Source organism: Oncorhynchus gorbuscha, linkage group LG16 (assembly GCF_021184085.1).
Source record: "Oncorhynchus gorbuscha isolate QuinsamMale2020 ecotype Even-year linkage group LG16, OgorEven_v1.0, whole genome shotgun sequence".
Taxonomy (NCBI): Eukaryota; Metazoa; Chordata; class Actinopteri; order Salmoniformes; family Salmonidae; genus Oncorhynchus; species Oncorhynchus gorbuscha.
The window spans coordinates 6,821,704-6,840,157 of record NC_060188.1 but is presented as its reverse complement, the minus strand read 5'-3'; the positions used below and the strand labels follow the sequence as shown (position 1 = coordinate 6,840,157).

At 41.6% G+C, this 18,454-nt stretch overlaps 1 protein-coding gene and 1 pseudogene across 1 annotated transcript; both read left to right on the top strand.

Annotated features, from left to right (window-relative positions):
* Positions 1-5,053: 5,053 nt before the first annotated feature.
* LOC123999517 (aquaporin-8-like) lies at positions 5,054-12,891 on the top strand. The gene is made up of 5 exons (XM_046305385.1): positions 5,054-5,373; positions 5,916-6,029; positions 9,918-10,142; positions 11,593-11,727; positions 12,426-12,891. The coding sequence occupies exons 1-5, from the start codon at positions 5,081-5,083 to the stop codon at positions 12,466-12,468; spliced, it is 810 nt and encodes a 269-aa protein (XP_046161341.1). The 5' UTR covers positions 5,054-5,080; the 3' UTR covers positions 12,469-12,891.
* A 1,760-nt stretch (positions 12,892-14,651) lies between these two features.
* LOC123999516 lies at positions 14,652-18,311 on the top strand (annotated as a pseudogene).
* The last annotated feature ends 143 nt before the right edge of the window (positions 18,312-18,454 follow it).

The window sequence follows — 18,454 nt, the reverse complement described above, 5'->3', positions numbered from 1 at the left end:
TCCTGACCCTATGTGGTCCTCCCCCCCCCCACTCCTCTCTTCATGATGTGGTGTGGGCGTGTGGCGTATCTCATCCTGACCCTATGTGGTCCTCCCCCACTCCTCTCTTCATGATGTGGTGTGGGCGTGTGGCGTATCTCATCCTGGGCGTGTGGCGTGTGGCGTATCTCATCCTGACCCTATGTGGTCCTCCCCCCACTCCTCTCTTCATGATGTGGTGTGGGCGTGTGGCGTATCTCATCCTGACCCTATGTGGTCCTCCCCCCACTCCTCTCTTCATGATGTGGTGTGGGCATGTGGCGTATCTCATCCTGACCTTATGTGGTCCTCCCCCACTCCTCTCTTCATGATGTGGTGTGGGCGTGTGGCATATCTCATCCTGACCCTATGTGGTCCTCCCCCACTCCTCTCTTCATGATGTGGTGTGGGCGTGTGGCGTGACCCTATGTGGTCCTCCCCCACTCCTCTCTTCATGATGTGGTGTGGGCGTGTGGCGTATCTCATCCTGACCCTATGTGGTCCTCCCCCCACTCTTCTCTTCATGATGTGGTGTGGGCGTGTGGCGTATCTCATCCTGACCCTATGTGGTCCTCCCCCCACTCCTCTCCTCATGATGTGGTGTGGGCGTGTGGCGTATCTCATCCACAACCTTATCTAGTGAAACAACCTACAGATTGAAACGACTAGCACGGATAATCCACTGACAGTCCATCATCTATTTGATTTGCATTCCCTTTCAAGATTGTTTGAACAAAATCACATGTGTAATTGTCTGGTTTAGTCTGACACATGATTTCTGTTTTTGCCTCAGCTCTATAATTAGATGGTCATTTGATGTGTAAGCCTGGGCCTACTTGGCTGATGAAACCCATTTAGAAAACAGAAACAGTAGTTTAGGTTGATGCATAAAAAACAATGAAGAGTTCAGTCAATGAAGAGGGTGGCTCGCACATAAGACAAACTCTGAAATATGATGTGGTACTTGGCTCTAATAAAGAGGGTATAGCCTACTAAAAGCTCTAGTCTAAGACTACAGAACAGAGCGCCACCCTTTGGTGGTATTGAAGGACAGCTAGTGGTACAGTTGGCTTCTTGGTCTTCTAGGCAACCGTCGGTCTACTTCAGATTGACAAAAAATACCTAGAAATGTCCAGAGAAATACAAAACATCACTCTTCTTTACTGTTTGGATATGGGTTTTCATTCGCTCAATTACGTGATAACGCCGTAATAACAGAGCTAGACTATTCATTTCCAATGGAGCCCAAAGTGGCAGTTAACGGTCAACGTTCCCCTGTCAGACAGGCTCGTGGTGTTTCTGAGCAGGGGTCATGTCCAAGTGGTGGGGCTCTTCAGCCTTATAGTAGTCGATAAGTACTGTTACTATACAAGAGGCACACTCCACAGGTGCTGCTCAGGTAAAGCTATAACAACCACATTTTTATCAATCAACTTACCTGTCAACTTTAATAAAGATGAACTGTCAGATAAATCAATGAAACTGGTCATTTAAGTATGAATCAGAAAATTCAACTCTGGTTCAAAAAGTGAAAGTTTGAAGTTACTTATTTGTAATTGAATGTCTTCCTTCAATGGGATGGTTTATTTTAAAAGGGAAAGTTCAGCGATGTTACATAATGATATTTGTTTACATACCATTGTTTTTTGAGTTGTTGAAATGGATCTTTGAAGACGTGCCCACAGTTTCATAGAAATTTGGTTGAATAATGTGACTTTTAAATTAAATGCTTTTTTTTTTTTTAATTAAAGCTGTTTCCATTCTTACAGTCTTATTGGAGGACTTCAGGAATGAAAAGACTCCTCAGACTCAAGTCACATTCTTGATGTGTGGTGGAAAACGTTCATCCTATCACGTGAAATTCTCCCGTCCAGGAAGTGAAATATTTGTGCCTAAGATTACATATTTCGTCATTACATTCAATACACTATAACTCCCCCACCAACACGGAAAGACAAACAAGTATCAGGAAAGATCAACAAGTTATGAGGTTAATATCAATGTCAAATGATTAGACCATTTAACATTGAGCCAACACTACATCCATTGTTTTGGTCCTTGCTGTTTCCCAGAAAATTATGTTTCTCACCTGACCTTTATTTTATTAAGGCATAATATTATAATTTATGGTATGTTGTGGTATAATTTAGAGGTTTATATTTTCTGACCTTGTATTCAAAAGTAGGATGAACATTATTTGATGGCATATGAACAGGGCCAGGAGTTTTTCCTAACCCGGTGACATGACCAGGAAAACCTCCAGATTCTATTTATACATAAGGTGGTCAGGAAAACTCATAGCTCTATATGAAACCTATAACCTTAAAGTACAGTGGTTTATGAAAGTATTCACCCCTCTTGGCATTTTTATTATTTTGTTGCCTTACAACCTGGAATGAAAATAGATTTGTATCATTTGATTTACACAACAACTATCACTTTGAAGATGTATAATATTTTCTCTTGTGAAACAAACAAGAAATAAGGCAAAAAAACAAGCTTGGCACATCTAGCCACTGGGATGTTTGCCTATTCTTCAAGGCAAACCTGCTCCAGCTCCTTCAAGTTAGATGGGTTCCACTGGTGTACAGCAATGTTTAAGTCATACCACAGATTCTCAATTAGTTTGAGGTCTGGACTTTGACTAGGCCTTTCCAAGACATTTAAAACTTTCCCTGTAAACCACTTGAGTGTTGCTTTTGCAGTATGCTTAGTGTCATTGACCTGCTGGAAGGTGAACCTCCATCCCAGTCTCAAATCTCTGGAAGACTGAAACAGGTTTTCCTCAAGAATTTCCCTGTATTTAGTACCATCCATCATTCCTTCAATTCAGACCAGTTTCCCAGTCCCTGCCAATGAAAAACATCCCCACAGCATGATGCTGCCACCACCATGCTTCATTTGTGGGGATGGTGTTCTTGGGGTGATGAGAGGTGTTGGGTTTGTGCCAGACTGTCACGACTTCCACCGAAGTGGGCTCCTCTCCTTGTTCGGGCTGCGTTCAGCGATCGACGTCATCGGCTTTCTAGCCATCGCCGCTCCATGTTTCATCTTTCCCTTTGTTTTGCCTTGTTCCTTACACATTCCCTAATCATACTGAATGTATTTAGTCCTCTGTTCCCCTACTTGTCTTTGTATGTAATTGTTAGATGGTGTTTTGTCTGGGAACTGAATGAAAATGTGCTATATTTCACTTTATTATTGTTTCCCTTATACACACCTAACACAGGTTTTTATTGTTTGTATTTTGGCACGTTGATTTTTCATGTATGTCATTTGTGGAACTGAATGAAAATGTGCCTATTTATTTCACTCTGCTCTCCTGCACCTGACTTCGCCTCCCTTATACACACCTAACACAGGTATAGCATTTTCCTTGATGGCCAAAAAGCTCATGTAATGATCTTCGTCTGTTGTTTGTAGAAAGTCAGACCGAAATGCAGCGTGTAGGTTACTCATGACTTTTAATGAAGCTAATACGGTACATGAAATAACGGAAGAAGAAAACAACAAACGAATGAAACTAATACAGCCTATCTGGTGACTAACACTAAGACAGGTACAATCACCCACGAAATACAACGCGCACTCAAGCTACCTAAATACGGTTCCCAATCCGAGACAACTAGAATCAGCTGACTCCAATTAGGAATCGCCTCAGGCAGCCAAGCCTAACTAGACACACCCCTAATAATACACACTCCCAATTAATACAAACCCAATACGAAATAACAACATATAAACCCATGTCACACCCTGGCCTACCCAAACATATAACAAAAACACAAGATACAATGACCAAGGCGTGACAGCTCAATTTTAGTCTCACTTTCATTTTACTTCACCAATTTGGACTATTTTGTGTATGTCCATTACATGAAATCCAAATAAAAATATATTTTTAACAACAAAATATGAAAAACGCCAAGTGGGATGAATGCTTTTGCAAGGCACTGTACATGTAAAAGATTGTTATCGTAATATGTTATTCTGATTATTATGTAGATATGTTTCAGTCACATTACATATACAACACAGGAGGTTGGTGGTACCTTAATTGGGGAGGATGGGCTCGTGGTAATGGATGGAGCGGAATAAGTGGAATTGTATGAAACACATCGAACACATGGTTTCCATGTGTTTGATAACATTCCATTTGCGCCGTTCCAACCATTATTATGAGCCGTCCCCCCCTCAGCAGCCTACACTGATATACAAGTGGATTGATGGTAATTCAGTAGTTATGTAGAATGACAACTTATATAGACAGTCATATAATGAGGCCGCTTGTCCATATGTTCTATAACACACTCATCATTTTGGTATTTTATTAGGATCCCCATTAGCTGTTGCGATAGCAGCAGCTACACTTACTGGGGTCCACACAAAACATGAAACATGACATAATACAGAACATGAATAGACAAGAACAGCACAAGGACAGAACTACATACATTTAAGACGTGACACAGAGCCTCTATGCTGTACTTCTATTGTATTTTAGGCAATAGCTCTATCTGCAGAAGCAGGGTTTCTGTCCCTGTATTCTAACTGCATAATGTATATTGAAATGTAAGCTATTCATTTCACAACTAGTATTCATAATACTATTCATAATAACAGTCATGGGGAAATCATTTTGATTGATTAATTGCATTTGTTTATCCATACAAAGTCCTGACAAGTATGTTTGAAGTTAAATCAAAAGTATTGCATTTAACGGTAATCACTTAAGCGAACAATATCTGAACATTTCTTGCATTTTGTCTCATTGTTTGATGATCTGGCAGCATTTTTCTGCCTAGCTATCTGGACCATTCCAAGAAAATAACTTATCAACTTCCCCTCCGCTATCTTCACCCCACCTCCGCCCCTCACCTCCACTTCCCTCCTTGTCTTCGGTCCTCCACCTCCTCCCATTCCTCCACCTCCCTCCTCCTCATCCACCTCACCCCTCCTCCTCCCTTCTTATTCCTTATCAGCACTCTTGCGTAACCTCTAGACTTAAGAGCACTAACGACCCATGGGCTGTTTCCAGTCTTACACAGTCTAACCCAACACCATGGCCCTCTATGAGTCTAAGACCGAGCTCTGGGACCTGGACATCAATGTGATCCAGCCAGAAGGGAAAGGTCCAGATCCAGCCACAGATGGAAACAGCAGTACTGAGCCGTTCAGGGATGCGTTCCAACGTTATATCCAGCCCTGTCTGGCAGAGCTGCTGGGTTCATCTCTGTTTATCTTTGTGGGGTGTCTGTCTGTGATCGAGAACACAGAGGGCACCGGAAGGCTGCAGCCGGCCCTGGCACACGGCCTGGCCCTGGGCATCGTTATCGCCGTGCTGGGGGAGATCAGGTAAGGCTAGTGGCCCCTCTGGGGGTGGGTGGTAAGAGGCTGGAAGGTGATAACCTGGTCCTAGATCTGTTTGTGCTGTATAGCCAACTTTTCTGGCCATGACATGGTATAGGTTTTGGGACTAGGCTGGGAAGTTGATGCTCAGGTTTTCAAATGTTAGCAGAGCAACAGAAGAGTCTGTTCCTAGGCTTTCAACATGCAGCATGTTGATGCATAACAGACTGTGTAAAAGCATTGCAAAAATGAAGACTGGTAACGGATCTGTTGATCAGCATTGACTTGAAGTTTTATGACTGTGCTTTCAAAGTAGCCTACAATAGATCATTAAAATGCACAACAGGATTTTAAAATCACACTTGTATCATCTTGATGAGGCAATCTACATTAGCATTTTTTCTTAATATGGTTTTATTGTTGCTACTTGCCTCTATATTTAAAATAGTTTGTTTTGTTTTCTAAAAACTATTGTGAACTGTTTAAAATAAAATAACTTAATTAAAATGTATTAGGGTAATTCAATTGTTCCATGTCTCTCTCTGCAGTGGGGGCACTTCAACCAGCAGTGTCTGTGTCTGTGTTTCTGATCGGGGTCTCAACATCATACTGCTGGTCCCCTACATACTGGCTCAGATGTGTGGAGGGATGATAGGGGCAGGTGGGTACTGTAGCCTACTAAAAGGTGGGTACTCTGTAGCCTACTAAAAGGTGGGTACTCTGTAGCCTACTAAAAGGTGGGTACTCTGTAGCCTACTAAAAGGTGGGCACTCTGTAGCCTACTAAAAGGTGGGCACTCTGTAGCCTACTAAAACTCTGTAGCCTGGGTGGGCACTCTGTAGCCTACTAAAAGGTGGGTAATCTGTAGCCTGCTAAAAAGGTGGGCACTCTGTCCCTACTAAAAGGTGGGCACTCTGTAGCCTGCTAAAAGGTGGGCACTCTGTAGCCTACTAAAAGGTGGGCACTCTGTAGCCTACTAAAAGGTGGGCACTCTGTAGCCTACTAAAAGGTGGGTTGCACTTCTACTAGTACTAACTTGGTATTTAATAGGATTTTAATTATAATTGTTCTTATTTATTGCCATTGAAGACATGTACATTTATTTAACTTAATAATTTGGTAACAATATGTACTTTCTAGTACATATTGGCACCAAATGGGTGGGCCTGCTGTCACTAAAGACTATGTAAACGTCAGGGAAATATCAGCTAGATCTTTCACACTTTCAGAGGTTTGATCGTCCCATAATACACAACACTTGTACAATCTGCACTTATCCTAACAGTATGATCATCCTCATCCTGTCAACACTTCAGATATGGATCATGACAATAATCTCTTTCTGCACCTACCCTGGCTGCTATCAGGACAGTAAAACGATAAAGCAATTGACGTCCATGAGGGTTGAGTGACCAGGCAGTCACCCACTCTACTCTTTTGGCAGTCATTTACATGTACAGTACAGTGTCCTTAGAGCTGAACAAGATTAGTTGAGTCTGTGTTTCACCACCTTGTAAAGTCAAGAGCTCATTGGCCATTACCCTGCAAGCACATTTGGTTCCTTGGAAGTTGTGGGAACATAGGTTTTTGGTTTCCCATTGGTTCTGGGAACGAAGCCATATGTTTCCTGACCGGTAAAATTGTATGTTTTATTCGGTGCATGTGACAAATACAATTAGATTTCATTTCATTTGTTCTGAGAATGTTAATTTTTAGGTTTCAGGGAGGTACCGAGGATGTTTTACTATGGTTCCCAAAAATATTTTCAGACGCCTCACAAGTCCTCAACTGGCAGCTTCATTAAATAGTACCTGCAAAACACTAGTCTCAACGTCAACAGTGAAGAGGTGACTCCGGGATGCTGGCCTTCCAGGCAGAGTTCCTCTGTCCAGTGTCTGTGTTCTTTTGCCCATCTTAATATTTTATTTTTATTGGCCAGTCTGAGATAAGGCTTTTTCTTTGCAACTCTGCCTAGAAGGCCAACATCCTGGAGTTGCCTCTTCACTGTTTGTCACACCCTGACCATGGTTTGCTTTTTATGTTTCTATGTTTTGGTTGGTGAGGGTGTGAGCTGAGTGGGCATTCTATGTTACTAGTTTGTCTAGTTCTATGTTTGGCCTGATATGGTTCTCAATCAGAGGCAGGAGTTCTTCATTGTCTCTGATTGGGAACCATATTTAGGTAGCCTGTTTGGTGTTGGGTTTTGTGGGTGATTGTCCTTGTTACTGTCTCTGTGTTACTTTGCACCAGTATTAGGCTGTTTCGGTTTTCGTGGCACGTTTATTGTTTTGTATTTGATTCGGGTTTACTTTGTTTCATTAAACTTGGATCGCAATAGCCACGCCGCATTTTGGTCTGACTCTCCTTCACATACAGAAAACCGTTACACTGTTGACGTTGAGACTGGTGTTTTGCAGGTACTATTTAATGAAGCTGCCAATTGAGGACTTGTGAGGAATCTGTTTCTCAAACTAGACACTCTAATGTACTTGTCCTCTTGCTCAGTTGTGCACTGGGGCCTCACACTCCTCTTCCTATTCAGGTTAGAGCCCGTTTGTGCTGTTCTGTGAAGGGAGTAGTACACAGTGTTGTACGAGATCTTCAGTTTCTTGGCAATTTCTCACCTGGAATATCCTTCATTTCTCAGAACAAGAATAGACTGACGAGTTTCAGAAGAAAGCGCTTTGTTTTTGGCCATTTTGGATCTGTAATCGAACCCACAAATGCTTATGCTCCAGATACTCAACTAGTCTAAAGAAGGCCAGTTTTGTTGCTTTTTAATCAGAACAACAGTTTTCAGCTGTGCTAACATAATTGCAAAAGGTTTTTCTAATGATCAATTAGCCTTTCAAAATTATAAACTTGGATTAGCTAATACAACGTGCCATTGGAACACAGGAGTGATGGTTGCTGATAATGGGCCTCTGCACACATATGTACTGTAGATATTCCATAAAAAATCTACAGTAGTCATTGACAACATGAACAATGTCTACACTGTATTTCCGATCAATTTGAACTTTTGAACGGTAGTGTATATGTTCAAATCAAAATATATTTAACATTTTATATTTTTCAAAGTAGCCACCCTTTGCCTTGATGACAGCTTTGAAAACTAGGGATTCTCTCAACCAGCTTCATGAGGTAGTCACCTGGAATGCATTTCAGTTAACTGGTGTGCCTTGTTTAAAGTTGATTTGTGGAATTCCTTTCCTTCTTAATGCATTTAAGCCAATCAGTTGTTGTGACATGATATGATAGGGTTGGTATACAGAAGATATGCCTATTTGGTAAGTACCAAGTTGATATTATGGCAAGAACAGCTCAAATAAGCAAAGAGAAATGACAGTCCATCATTACATTAAGACATGAAGGTCAGTCAATCCAAAACATTTCAAGAACTTTAACAGTTTCTTCAATTGCTGTCGCAAAAACCATTGAGGGCTTAGATAAAACTGGCTCTCATGAGGACCGCTACAGGAAAGGAAGACCCAGTGTTACCTCTGCTGCAGAGGATAAGTTCATTAGAGTTACCAGCCTCAGATTTCAGCCCAAATAAATGCTTCACAGAGTTCAAGTAACACATCTCAACATCAACTTTTCAGAGGAGACTGGGTGAATCAGGCCTTCATGGTCAAATTGCTGCAAAGAAACCACTACTAAAGGACACTTATAAGAAGAGACTTGCTTGGACCAAGAAACACGAGCAATGGACATTAGACTGGTGGAAATCTGTCCTTTGGTCTGATGAGTCCAAATTTGAGATTTTTGGTTCCAACCGCTGTGTCCTTGTGAGACGCAGAGTAGGTGAACGGATGACCTCTGCATGTGTGGTACCCACTGTGAAGCATGGAGGAGGAGGTGTGATGGTGTGTGGCCACTTTTCTGGTAGTTTGCGCTAGTGGGACTATCATTTGTTTTTCAACAGGACAATGACTCAACACACCTCCAGGCTGTCTAAGGGCTATTTGACCAAGAAGGAGAGTGATGGAGTGCTGCATCAGATAACCTGGCCTCCACAATCACACGACCTCAACCCAATTGAGATTGGGATGAGTTGGACCGCTGAGTGAAGGAAAAGCAGCCAGCAAGTGCTCAGCATATGTGGGAACTCCTTCAAGACTGTTGGAAAAGCATTCCAGGTGAAGCTGTTTGAGAGAATGCCAAGAGTGTGCATAGCTGTCATCAAGGCAAACGGTGGCTACTTTGAAGAAGATAAAATATCAAATGTATTTTGATTTGTTTAACACTTTTTTGGTTAGTACACGATTCCATGTGTTATTTCATAGTTTGATTGTCTTCACTATTATTTTACAACGTAGAAAATAGTTTAAAAAATAAAGACAAACCCTTGAATGAGTAGGTGTGTCCAAACTTTTGGCTCGTACTGTATATTATTTTTTATCACACTTGAAAAGACAAACTCTGAACAGATGTAGAATATGACCAGTGGAAAGTAGCAGTCGATAAGCAAATGTTAAATAATGTTCTTCTGTATCTGGACCTATACTTTTCTCCCTACATATCCTATATTCATGTCAGTAATATCTCCTTCTCCAGGTGATTTCCCCATCCATGAACTATGCCAAAGTTTCAGGGGCAGCATTCGACACAGTGCAGGCCGACACCCAGATAGTACCAGCCACGGTGGCAGAGGTGATCATGACTCTGTTCCTGACGATGGTGGTGTGTATGGGGGCTGTGAATGGACGCACGCGCAGCCTGTTGGCCCCTCTCTGCATCGGGCTGACCGTGACCGCAGACATCCTGGCTGGGTGAGGACCCATGGGGTAGAAGGTGTGGTGTAAGAGTGGTGGGCGGGGTGGTCGTGGAGTGGTTTGATGTAAGGTGTGTGGGTAAGGGATAGGATGGGAGGAGGGCTGGAAAGGTTTGAGAAATTAGCCTGGAGAAAGACTGTACTGTACATTCTGCAGAACAACTTTTCAGATACAAACAAATCAAATGTTATTAGTCACATCCGCCGAAAACACCAGTGAACCTTACACCTTACAGTGAAATGCTTACTTACGAGCCCCTAACCAACAATGAAGTTTTAAAAAAGTATAAGAATAAGAGATAAAAGTAACAAGCAATTAAAGAGCAGCAGTAAAATAACAATAGCGAGACTATATGCAGGGGGGTACCGATACAGAGTCAGTGTGCGGGGGCCCCGGTTATTTGAGGTAGTATGTACATGTAGGTAGAGTTATTACATTTACATTTACATTTAAGTCATTTAGCAGACGCTCTTATCCAGAGCGACTTACAAATTGATGCATTCACCTTATGACATCCAGTGGAACAGCCACTTTACAATAGTGCATCTAAATCTTTTAAGGGGGGTGAGAAGGATTACTTTATCCTATCCTAGGTATTCCTTAAAGAGGTGGGGTTTCAGGTATCTCTGGAAGGTGGTGATTGACTCCGCTGTTATTAAAGTGACTATGCATAGATGACAACAGAGAATAGCAGTGGTGTAAAGAGGGGGGCACTGCAAATAGTCTGGGTAGCCATTTAACTAGATGTTCAGGAGTTTTATGGCTTGAGGGTAAAAGCTGTTTAGAAGCCTCTTGGAACAAGAACAAAGAGCGCACAAGCCGTGCGGTAGCAGAGAGAACAGTCTATGACTAGATGACTAGGGTGGCTGGAGTCTTTGACCATTTTTAGGGCCTTCCATTTTTAGGTCCCAGTGATGTACTGGGATGTTCGCACTACCCTTTGTAGTGTCAGAGGCCGAGCAGTTGCCATACCAGGCAGTGATGCAACAAGTCAGGATGCTCTCGATGGTGCAGCTGTAGAACCTTTTGAGGATCTGAGGACCCATGACATATGTTTTCAGTCTCCTAAGGGGGAATAGGTTTTGTTGTGACCTCTTCACGACTGTCTTGGTGTGCTTGGACCATGTTAGATTGTTGTTGTTGTTGTTGGTGAAGTGGACACCAAGGAACTTGAAGCTCTCAACCTGCTCCACTGCAGCCCCGTCGATGAGAATGGGGGCGTGCTCGGGTCCTCTTTTTTTCTGTTGTCCACAATCATCTCCTTTGTCTTGATGTTTGATATAATGGCCTACCTTTGTACAGTATAGTTAACTACTACTGAGATAAATACCTGTACACTACCAATAAAACACAATGTACACCACAATACACTCCTTACTGTGTACCGTAATACACCACATGCTCTATCATTCATTCATGCATCGCTTTTATATCACATGCTCTACAGGGGAGCAGTGTCTGGGGCATGTATGAACCCAGCTCGTGCCTTTGGCCCGGCCGTGGTGGCCGACTACTGGAGCTATCACTGGATCTACTGGGTGGGACCCATGTCTGGAGCCCTGCTAACCGCCAGCTTCATACGGTACTGTTCAGCTCTGATCTTCTGGGGCCTGGATACCTGGCTGTTTACATCATTGTCCTGTTTGGTTTTAATCAGAAACAGACTGGAGCCCAAGCTACTATTGAAACACTTTGGTTGGGAATGCAATCTTAATCTTTGTCCTTGAAATGACCATTAATACTAAAATAATGACCCAACTGGGGCTCCATAGATTAGAATGGAATATACTTACTATTGAATGGAAGTTGCCTCCACTAGCTGCAAGTGTGGGATTAGAAGCCTTGCCCATAAATTCTTGCAAATCAGCAAGAGAATCTACCACCTCCATATCGGGATATGTTGTCTTGTGCGATAAAGCACTGTATTGTAACATGGCTGTTAGACAGGGCTGTTTGCCCTCAACTTGATAAACATGAACTGTCCCTCTAAAATCAATGGCTAGCTATGTGAGGGAAAGTTACTCCTACAATGGGTGCTTTTATACAATTGTTAAGTTTGTGAGAGTCATTAACCTAGTTTTAACAATGTGTGGATTTAACAGCTTTTTATCTGGATTTTCCTTCTTAAAGTCTTGTGTTGTCTAAGACATATTTTGGGGAATTATTTACATTTATGTTAAAAATAACTAAAGGAACAATGTGTGGAAGCAACAACTTGTCGAGTGATGTTACATTCAACAATTCTGTACTATTTTGATGGTGTGTTTTTTCTACTTTCAGATTACTGCTTGGGGATGAGAAAACCAGAGTTCTCTTGATATGATATGGTGTATATATAGATTATCTATTGTCCATACATGCAATCTATTTTATTCAATGCCATTTGTATAAACACATTTTTGTACATTAAATATTGCATTGTATATTTCTTTCTATGATTGATCCCTTTTGACATAGTAGAAGTGACTTCTGGCCCATAGTCTGTGTTTTATACCGCCACCTTTTGGTTATGTGGTGAACTACAGCCTTGCATTGGTCTGACTCTCACTGTCCTGTCATACAACCTTCCATATGCGTCATGCCTTTCCACTGATTATCTGCACACAGACATCCAAAAACTAGCCACATTAGATAGCATTTAATTTGACACTGTAATTGCTATCTTGACTGAAAGTCTCAGCCATAGAAATATAATTACTAGAAAGGACATAGCCCCTCAGACAACCGGTCCTCCCATTATGGACTCATTGACTTGAACGGGACCTCTCTTCTAGTAATTATATTTCTATGGCAGACACTCATTTGAGACAGTAGTATGTGAACGTTCAAAAAATGTTGCAGTGAAGATTGAAGAAATGAAGTATAAATGTGTACAGCAGAGGAGTTGTCGTCATGTCCATTTATTGATTTGTACGTTGGAAATATAGAAGATACTGTTTCTTTCATACGCAATTAATACAAATGAATTATTAAATGAATTCATGAATTCCATTAGTGCCCCCTCAAGAATAAGTACATACTGTACATGATGCCTGTATGCACAGTAACAGTCTGATTTTGCCACATTCTACACATTTACAATGTCAATGTATTTATCACCTGTTATTTGCTGATGGATGTGTCTACCATTTAGGACAAATAATAAGATATTACACTAAAGTGTAAAAAGCCAGTTTCATGTTTGACTGGATTGTCTTTTCCTCCCGTCAGAGAATAACAGGAGCAGACTTTGCACAGGTGCAGAGACTTTGTCAAACTGTCTAGTTTTAATGCTTTATCTTATCTAGCTGGGACTGGCTAACATCAATGATCTATGCATGGTTAATACAAGCAGGTTAACCAAGATTCAACTTTTTTGTTTGGCCTGGAAATCTAGAATATTATGTCTAGTAGTAGGCTGCTGTATTAACAAACTAACAAAACATTTAGTTGATTTAAATAGTAAAAACATATCATAGTCATATTGACATATGCTCTACCCTGAAAATGTTGTTTTCAAATCAGTGCCAACAAAATATCTGTCTGCTGGACAATTACTATACTTTTAAACTGTAAACTGGTTGTCTGTTGTACTGTGTTCACTAGAGTAAACTGGTTGTCTGTTGTACTGTGTTCACTAGAGTAAACTGGTTGTCTGTTGTACTGTGTTCACTAGAGTAAACTGGTTGTCTGTTGTACTGTGTTCACTAGAGTAAACTGGTTGTCTGTTGTACTGTGTTCACTAGAGTAAACTGGTTGTCTGTTGTACTGTGTTCACTAGAGTAAACTGGTTGTCTGTTGTACTGTGTTCACTAGAGTAAACTGGTTGTCTGTTGTACTGTGTTCACTAGAGTAAACTGGTTGTCTGTTGTACTGTGTTCACTAGAGTAAACTGGTTGTCTGTTGTACTGTGTTCACTAGAGTAAACTGGTTGTCTGTTGTACTGTGTTCACTAGAGTAAACTGGTTGTCTGTTGTACTGTGTTCACTAGAGTAAACTGGTTGTCTGTTGTACTGTGTTCACTAGAGTAAACTGGTTGTCTGTTGTACTGTGTTCACTAGAGTAAACTGGTTGTCTGTTGTACTGTGTTCACTAGAGTAAACTGGTTGTCTGTTGTACTGTGTTCACTAGAGTAAACTGGTTGTCTGTTGTACTGTGTTCACTAGAGTAAACTGGTTGTCTGTTGTACTGTGTTCACTAGAGTAAACTGGTTGTCTGTTGTACTGTGTTCACTAGAGTAAACTGGTTGTCTGTTGTACTGTGTTCACTAGAGTAAACTGACTTGGATTAATCATAACATGGATATCAGTGTCAAAGAGTCCATCGTTGGTCAATGGAGCACTTCAATGTTATGCTCTCTCTCTCGCTCTCTTTCTCTCTCTCCACTCTCTCTCTCGCTCTCTTTCTCTCTCTCCACTCTCTCTCTCGCTCTCTTTCTCTCTCTCCACTCTCTCTCTCGCTCTCTTTCTCTCTCTCCACTCTCTATCTCGCCCTTTCGTTCTTTGAACTTACCAAAGTTCAAGTGATTAGCAACGCAGGTAGATATTTGGACACACACCTGCGGACATTATCGCCAGTGCTTCACTGCATCTCTATATACAAAGACACCTCTCTCTCATCTATTTTCCCTCCAAACTCCTCCATTCTCTCTCTCTTCTATTCTCACTCTCTCTCCAAACTCCTTTCCACTATGACAGAAGGGACAATGGAACTGGGTGACATGGGGACATCCCTGATGGCATCAGACTCTAAGAAAGCACCGGTCCAGCCTCCCAACAAGTTTGAGCGCCTGGTCCAGCCGTGTCTGGCTGAGCTGGTGGGGACCATGTTCTTTGTGTTCATGGGCTGTGTGTCGGTCATAGAGAACGTGGAGGCAGCAGGAGGCTGCAGCCAGCTCTGGTCCATGGTCTGGCTGTGGCAGTCATGGTGGCATGCATGGCAGAGATCAGGTCTGTGTGTTTATATACAGTGTGTTGATAAACTGTCTCACTGTACTGTGCTGTTTTGGATAAGTGTCTGTAAAAATGTCTCATATTACATCATTACAGTGTTGTACTTTGGTCTCCTTTTGAGATTAACGTTAGTCATTTCTTCTCAATAGAGCATTTATATTTTGCATGAACAGTATGTTGTGTGCTTTAATGTGAGTGAATGTATGTGAGTGTAATGCATGCCCATTATTCCATTAGATTTGCAATGTTCTATATTGCTACAACGTTCTATATTGCTACAATTTTGGGGTCAAAATACTGAACACAGAGTGGAAACCCATAAGTCCCATAAGTCCCTTTTCGTGGTGATTATGAGTTTCTTCGTCATGTGCAGAGTTCAAAAACAGTCTTTCACAGATAAAGGTAACAGACCTAAGGTTGTAAAACCATTCTCATTCCAGTGAGTGCCATTCAACTTAGAAACAGTGGCCATTATGGTGTAATGTGTTATGATTTCACAGATGCACCTGACACATACATATCCCAAGTTTATAAAGCAACTGTGACCCCATTCATATTGTTATACCTAATAATTGAGTGAACATATGAACAATGTGTAATCAATATCTAAAGCCAATCTCCTTGAACTGATACAAAGGTGAAAGTGTGAAGGTGAGTAATGTTAAACTGTGAAATATACTGTGTAAATCCCAACACTCCTGGGCTATCTGACCATTCTGCTATTTCTCTCTGACCTCCACAGCGGCTCCCATTTTAACCCACCGTTTACCATTGCTATCTACCTGTGTGGAGGCATGAAGCTGAATATGGTGGGGCCCTACCTCATCAGTCAGCTCATAGGGGGTGTGCTAGGTGCGTCCATGTCGAAGGTGAGGGTTAAACCTGATATCAGTGCTCATTCAATGCACCTCTATGACTAACAGTATCTGTGGAGGTAGAATGTTGTCTTGCACCTTGAAATGATTTGAAATGCAGAAAAGAAATATCAGTTGGATTGAATCAAATCAAAACTATAAAATGAATATTCACAACTACAGTGATTAGATATGCAGACAACTGTCATGACCCCAGTTTAGTTCGTCAGACAATGCATTGGGTTTTGTAGTAGTATAATGACATCACTGCCAGTAAATGAACCTGAATCCATTGTTCCTCAGCTGATGACCACAACAGAGAACTACTCCAAGGCCCAGGGGGCAGCGTTTGCCCTGCTGCAATCACAAGATCAGCTGTGGGGGGCTCTGTTTGGGGAGATAGCCATGACCTGCCTGGTCACCATGGTGGTGCTGCTGGGGGCTGTCAACGCCAAGAGTAGCAGCCCCATGGTTCCCTTCATGGTGGGCTGTACTGTCATCATCAACATCCTGGCTGGGTGAGATACTGAGAGGGCCAAGAGTGGAATGTATCACTTGTACTGTAACTAGGCCCAAAGTCTTTCCTGGCTACCTGGTCAGTTCTTGCTGTAGGGTTATTAGGGCCTAGAGGTTTTCCTGGCTACCTGGTCAGTTCTTGCTGTAGGGTTATTAGGGCCTAGAGGTTTTCCTGGCTACCTGGTCAGTTCCTGCTATAGGGTTATTAGGGCCTAGAGGTTTTCCTGGCTACCTGGTCAGTTCCTGCTATAGGGTTATTAGGGTCTAGAGGTTTTCCTGGCTACCTGGTCAGTTCCTGCTATAGGGTTATTAGGGCCTAGAGGTTTTCCTGGCTACCTGGTCAGTTCCTGCTATAGGGTTATTAGGGTCTAGAGGTTTTCCTGGCTACCTGGTCAGTTCCTGCTATAGGGTTATTAGGGGCTAGAGGTTTTCCTGGCTACCTGGTCAGTTCCTGCTATAGGGTTATTAGGGGCTAGAGGTTTTCCTGGCTACCTGGTCAGTTCTTGTTATAGGGTTACTAGGGCCTAGAGGTTTTCCTGGCTACCTGGTCAGTTCTTGCTGTAGGGTTATTAAGGCCTAGAGGTTTTCCTGGGTCTGGTACAAGTAATTTTGTTCTCTTAATAATTAGCCTGGATAGATACGTTTTGGAAAAAGTTTGTTTGAAGGTTTGTTTATTAACTATTTATAAACCACTATTATATAATTTGTTCCCTATTAAATAGAGTTTGTTATAAATTATTTACATGGATATAGCATGCATTATTATACACTGTTTAAACAAATGATATACTAATTTATGGAATGTGAACTACTAATGAACAAAGAAATAATGGAAGATAAATAAACGTTCACGTAGAGTTGTCATCAACGATTACATCCACAACTGAAGATATGGAACAGCCATTGCTAAAATGTGCATTATTGTGACATAAAGATTGGATAAACATCTTAGATAGGTAGTTCAGATAACACGCTCATTACATTGCAATTATGACCTTCTGGGCATTTCTAAGTAACGTATTTACTGTTCCCACACGACGCCATGGTCATGGCAAAACATGAAATACTTGTTATCTCAATGTTTAGTTTCATAGCATCATGGGTAGAGATACAGCACGTGGTTGTTTTGATGGACAGGATTCTGCTGCATACCTGGAGATAATCATGTTTAATACTATCATAGTTCTGAAACTCTTTGTGGTTATTATTTCTTCAGTGGAGATGTGTCTGGAACCTGTCTGAACCCGGCCAGAGCCCTGGGTCCTGCTATAGTGGCCAACTACTGGACCTACCACTGGGTTTACTGGGTAGGACCCATCACTGGTGGACTGGTGGCTGCTGCACTGGTTAGGTGAGGATAGACTACACACAGAGATCCTACTAAATGACTTCTAATATATCATTCTATGAGGCTACGTCCCAGACAGAATAGTCTGGTTCAGCAGCTATACTGTAAGAATGTGTTTGAGATTGTACAGGACGATGCACTGAGAAACTGAAGTACTCGCACACCATTTGACTGTATGTGTTTTCTCTTGTTCCTCAATGTGTAGTCTTATTATTACTGATGTGAAAGCGAGCATACTGAATGAACATCTATCATGTCACAATAAAGCATCATCTTCAGAACCTCTTATGCGATCTGTTTTTTCAGACTACTGCTTGGAGACCGGAAGACACGTATTCTCATGAAGTAATACCACATATCGAGTTGACAGGTCTGAGATTACCATTGTTGTTACATACAGTACCAGTCAACAGTTTGGACACACCTACTCATTCAAGGGTTTAATAAGACATCTAAACTATGAAATAACACATGGAATCATAGTGAAGACATCTAAACTATGAAATAACACATGGAATCATAGTGAAGACATCTAAACTATGAAATAACACATGGAATCATAGTGAAGACATCTAAACTATTAACACATGGAATCATAGTGAAGACATCTAAACTATGAAATAACACATGGAATCATAGTGAAGACATCTAAACTATGAA

Bases quoted from the DNA above. Each gene is read 5' to 3' on its own strand.
- LOC123999517 (XM_046305385.1), top strand. From the start codon at position 5,081: ATGGCCCTCTATGAGTCTAAGACCGAGCTCTGGGACCTGGACATCAAT. The intron at 5,374-5,915 runs GTAAGGCTAGTG...CTCTCTCTGCAG, and splicing joins GCCGTGCTGGGGGAGATCAG to TGGGGGCACTTCAACCAGCA. The intron at 6,030-9,917 runs TGGGTACTGTAG...TCAGTAATATCT, and splicing joins GGAGGGATGATAGGGGCAGG to CCTTCTCCAGGTGATTTCCC.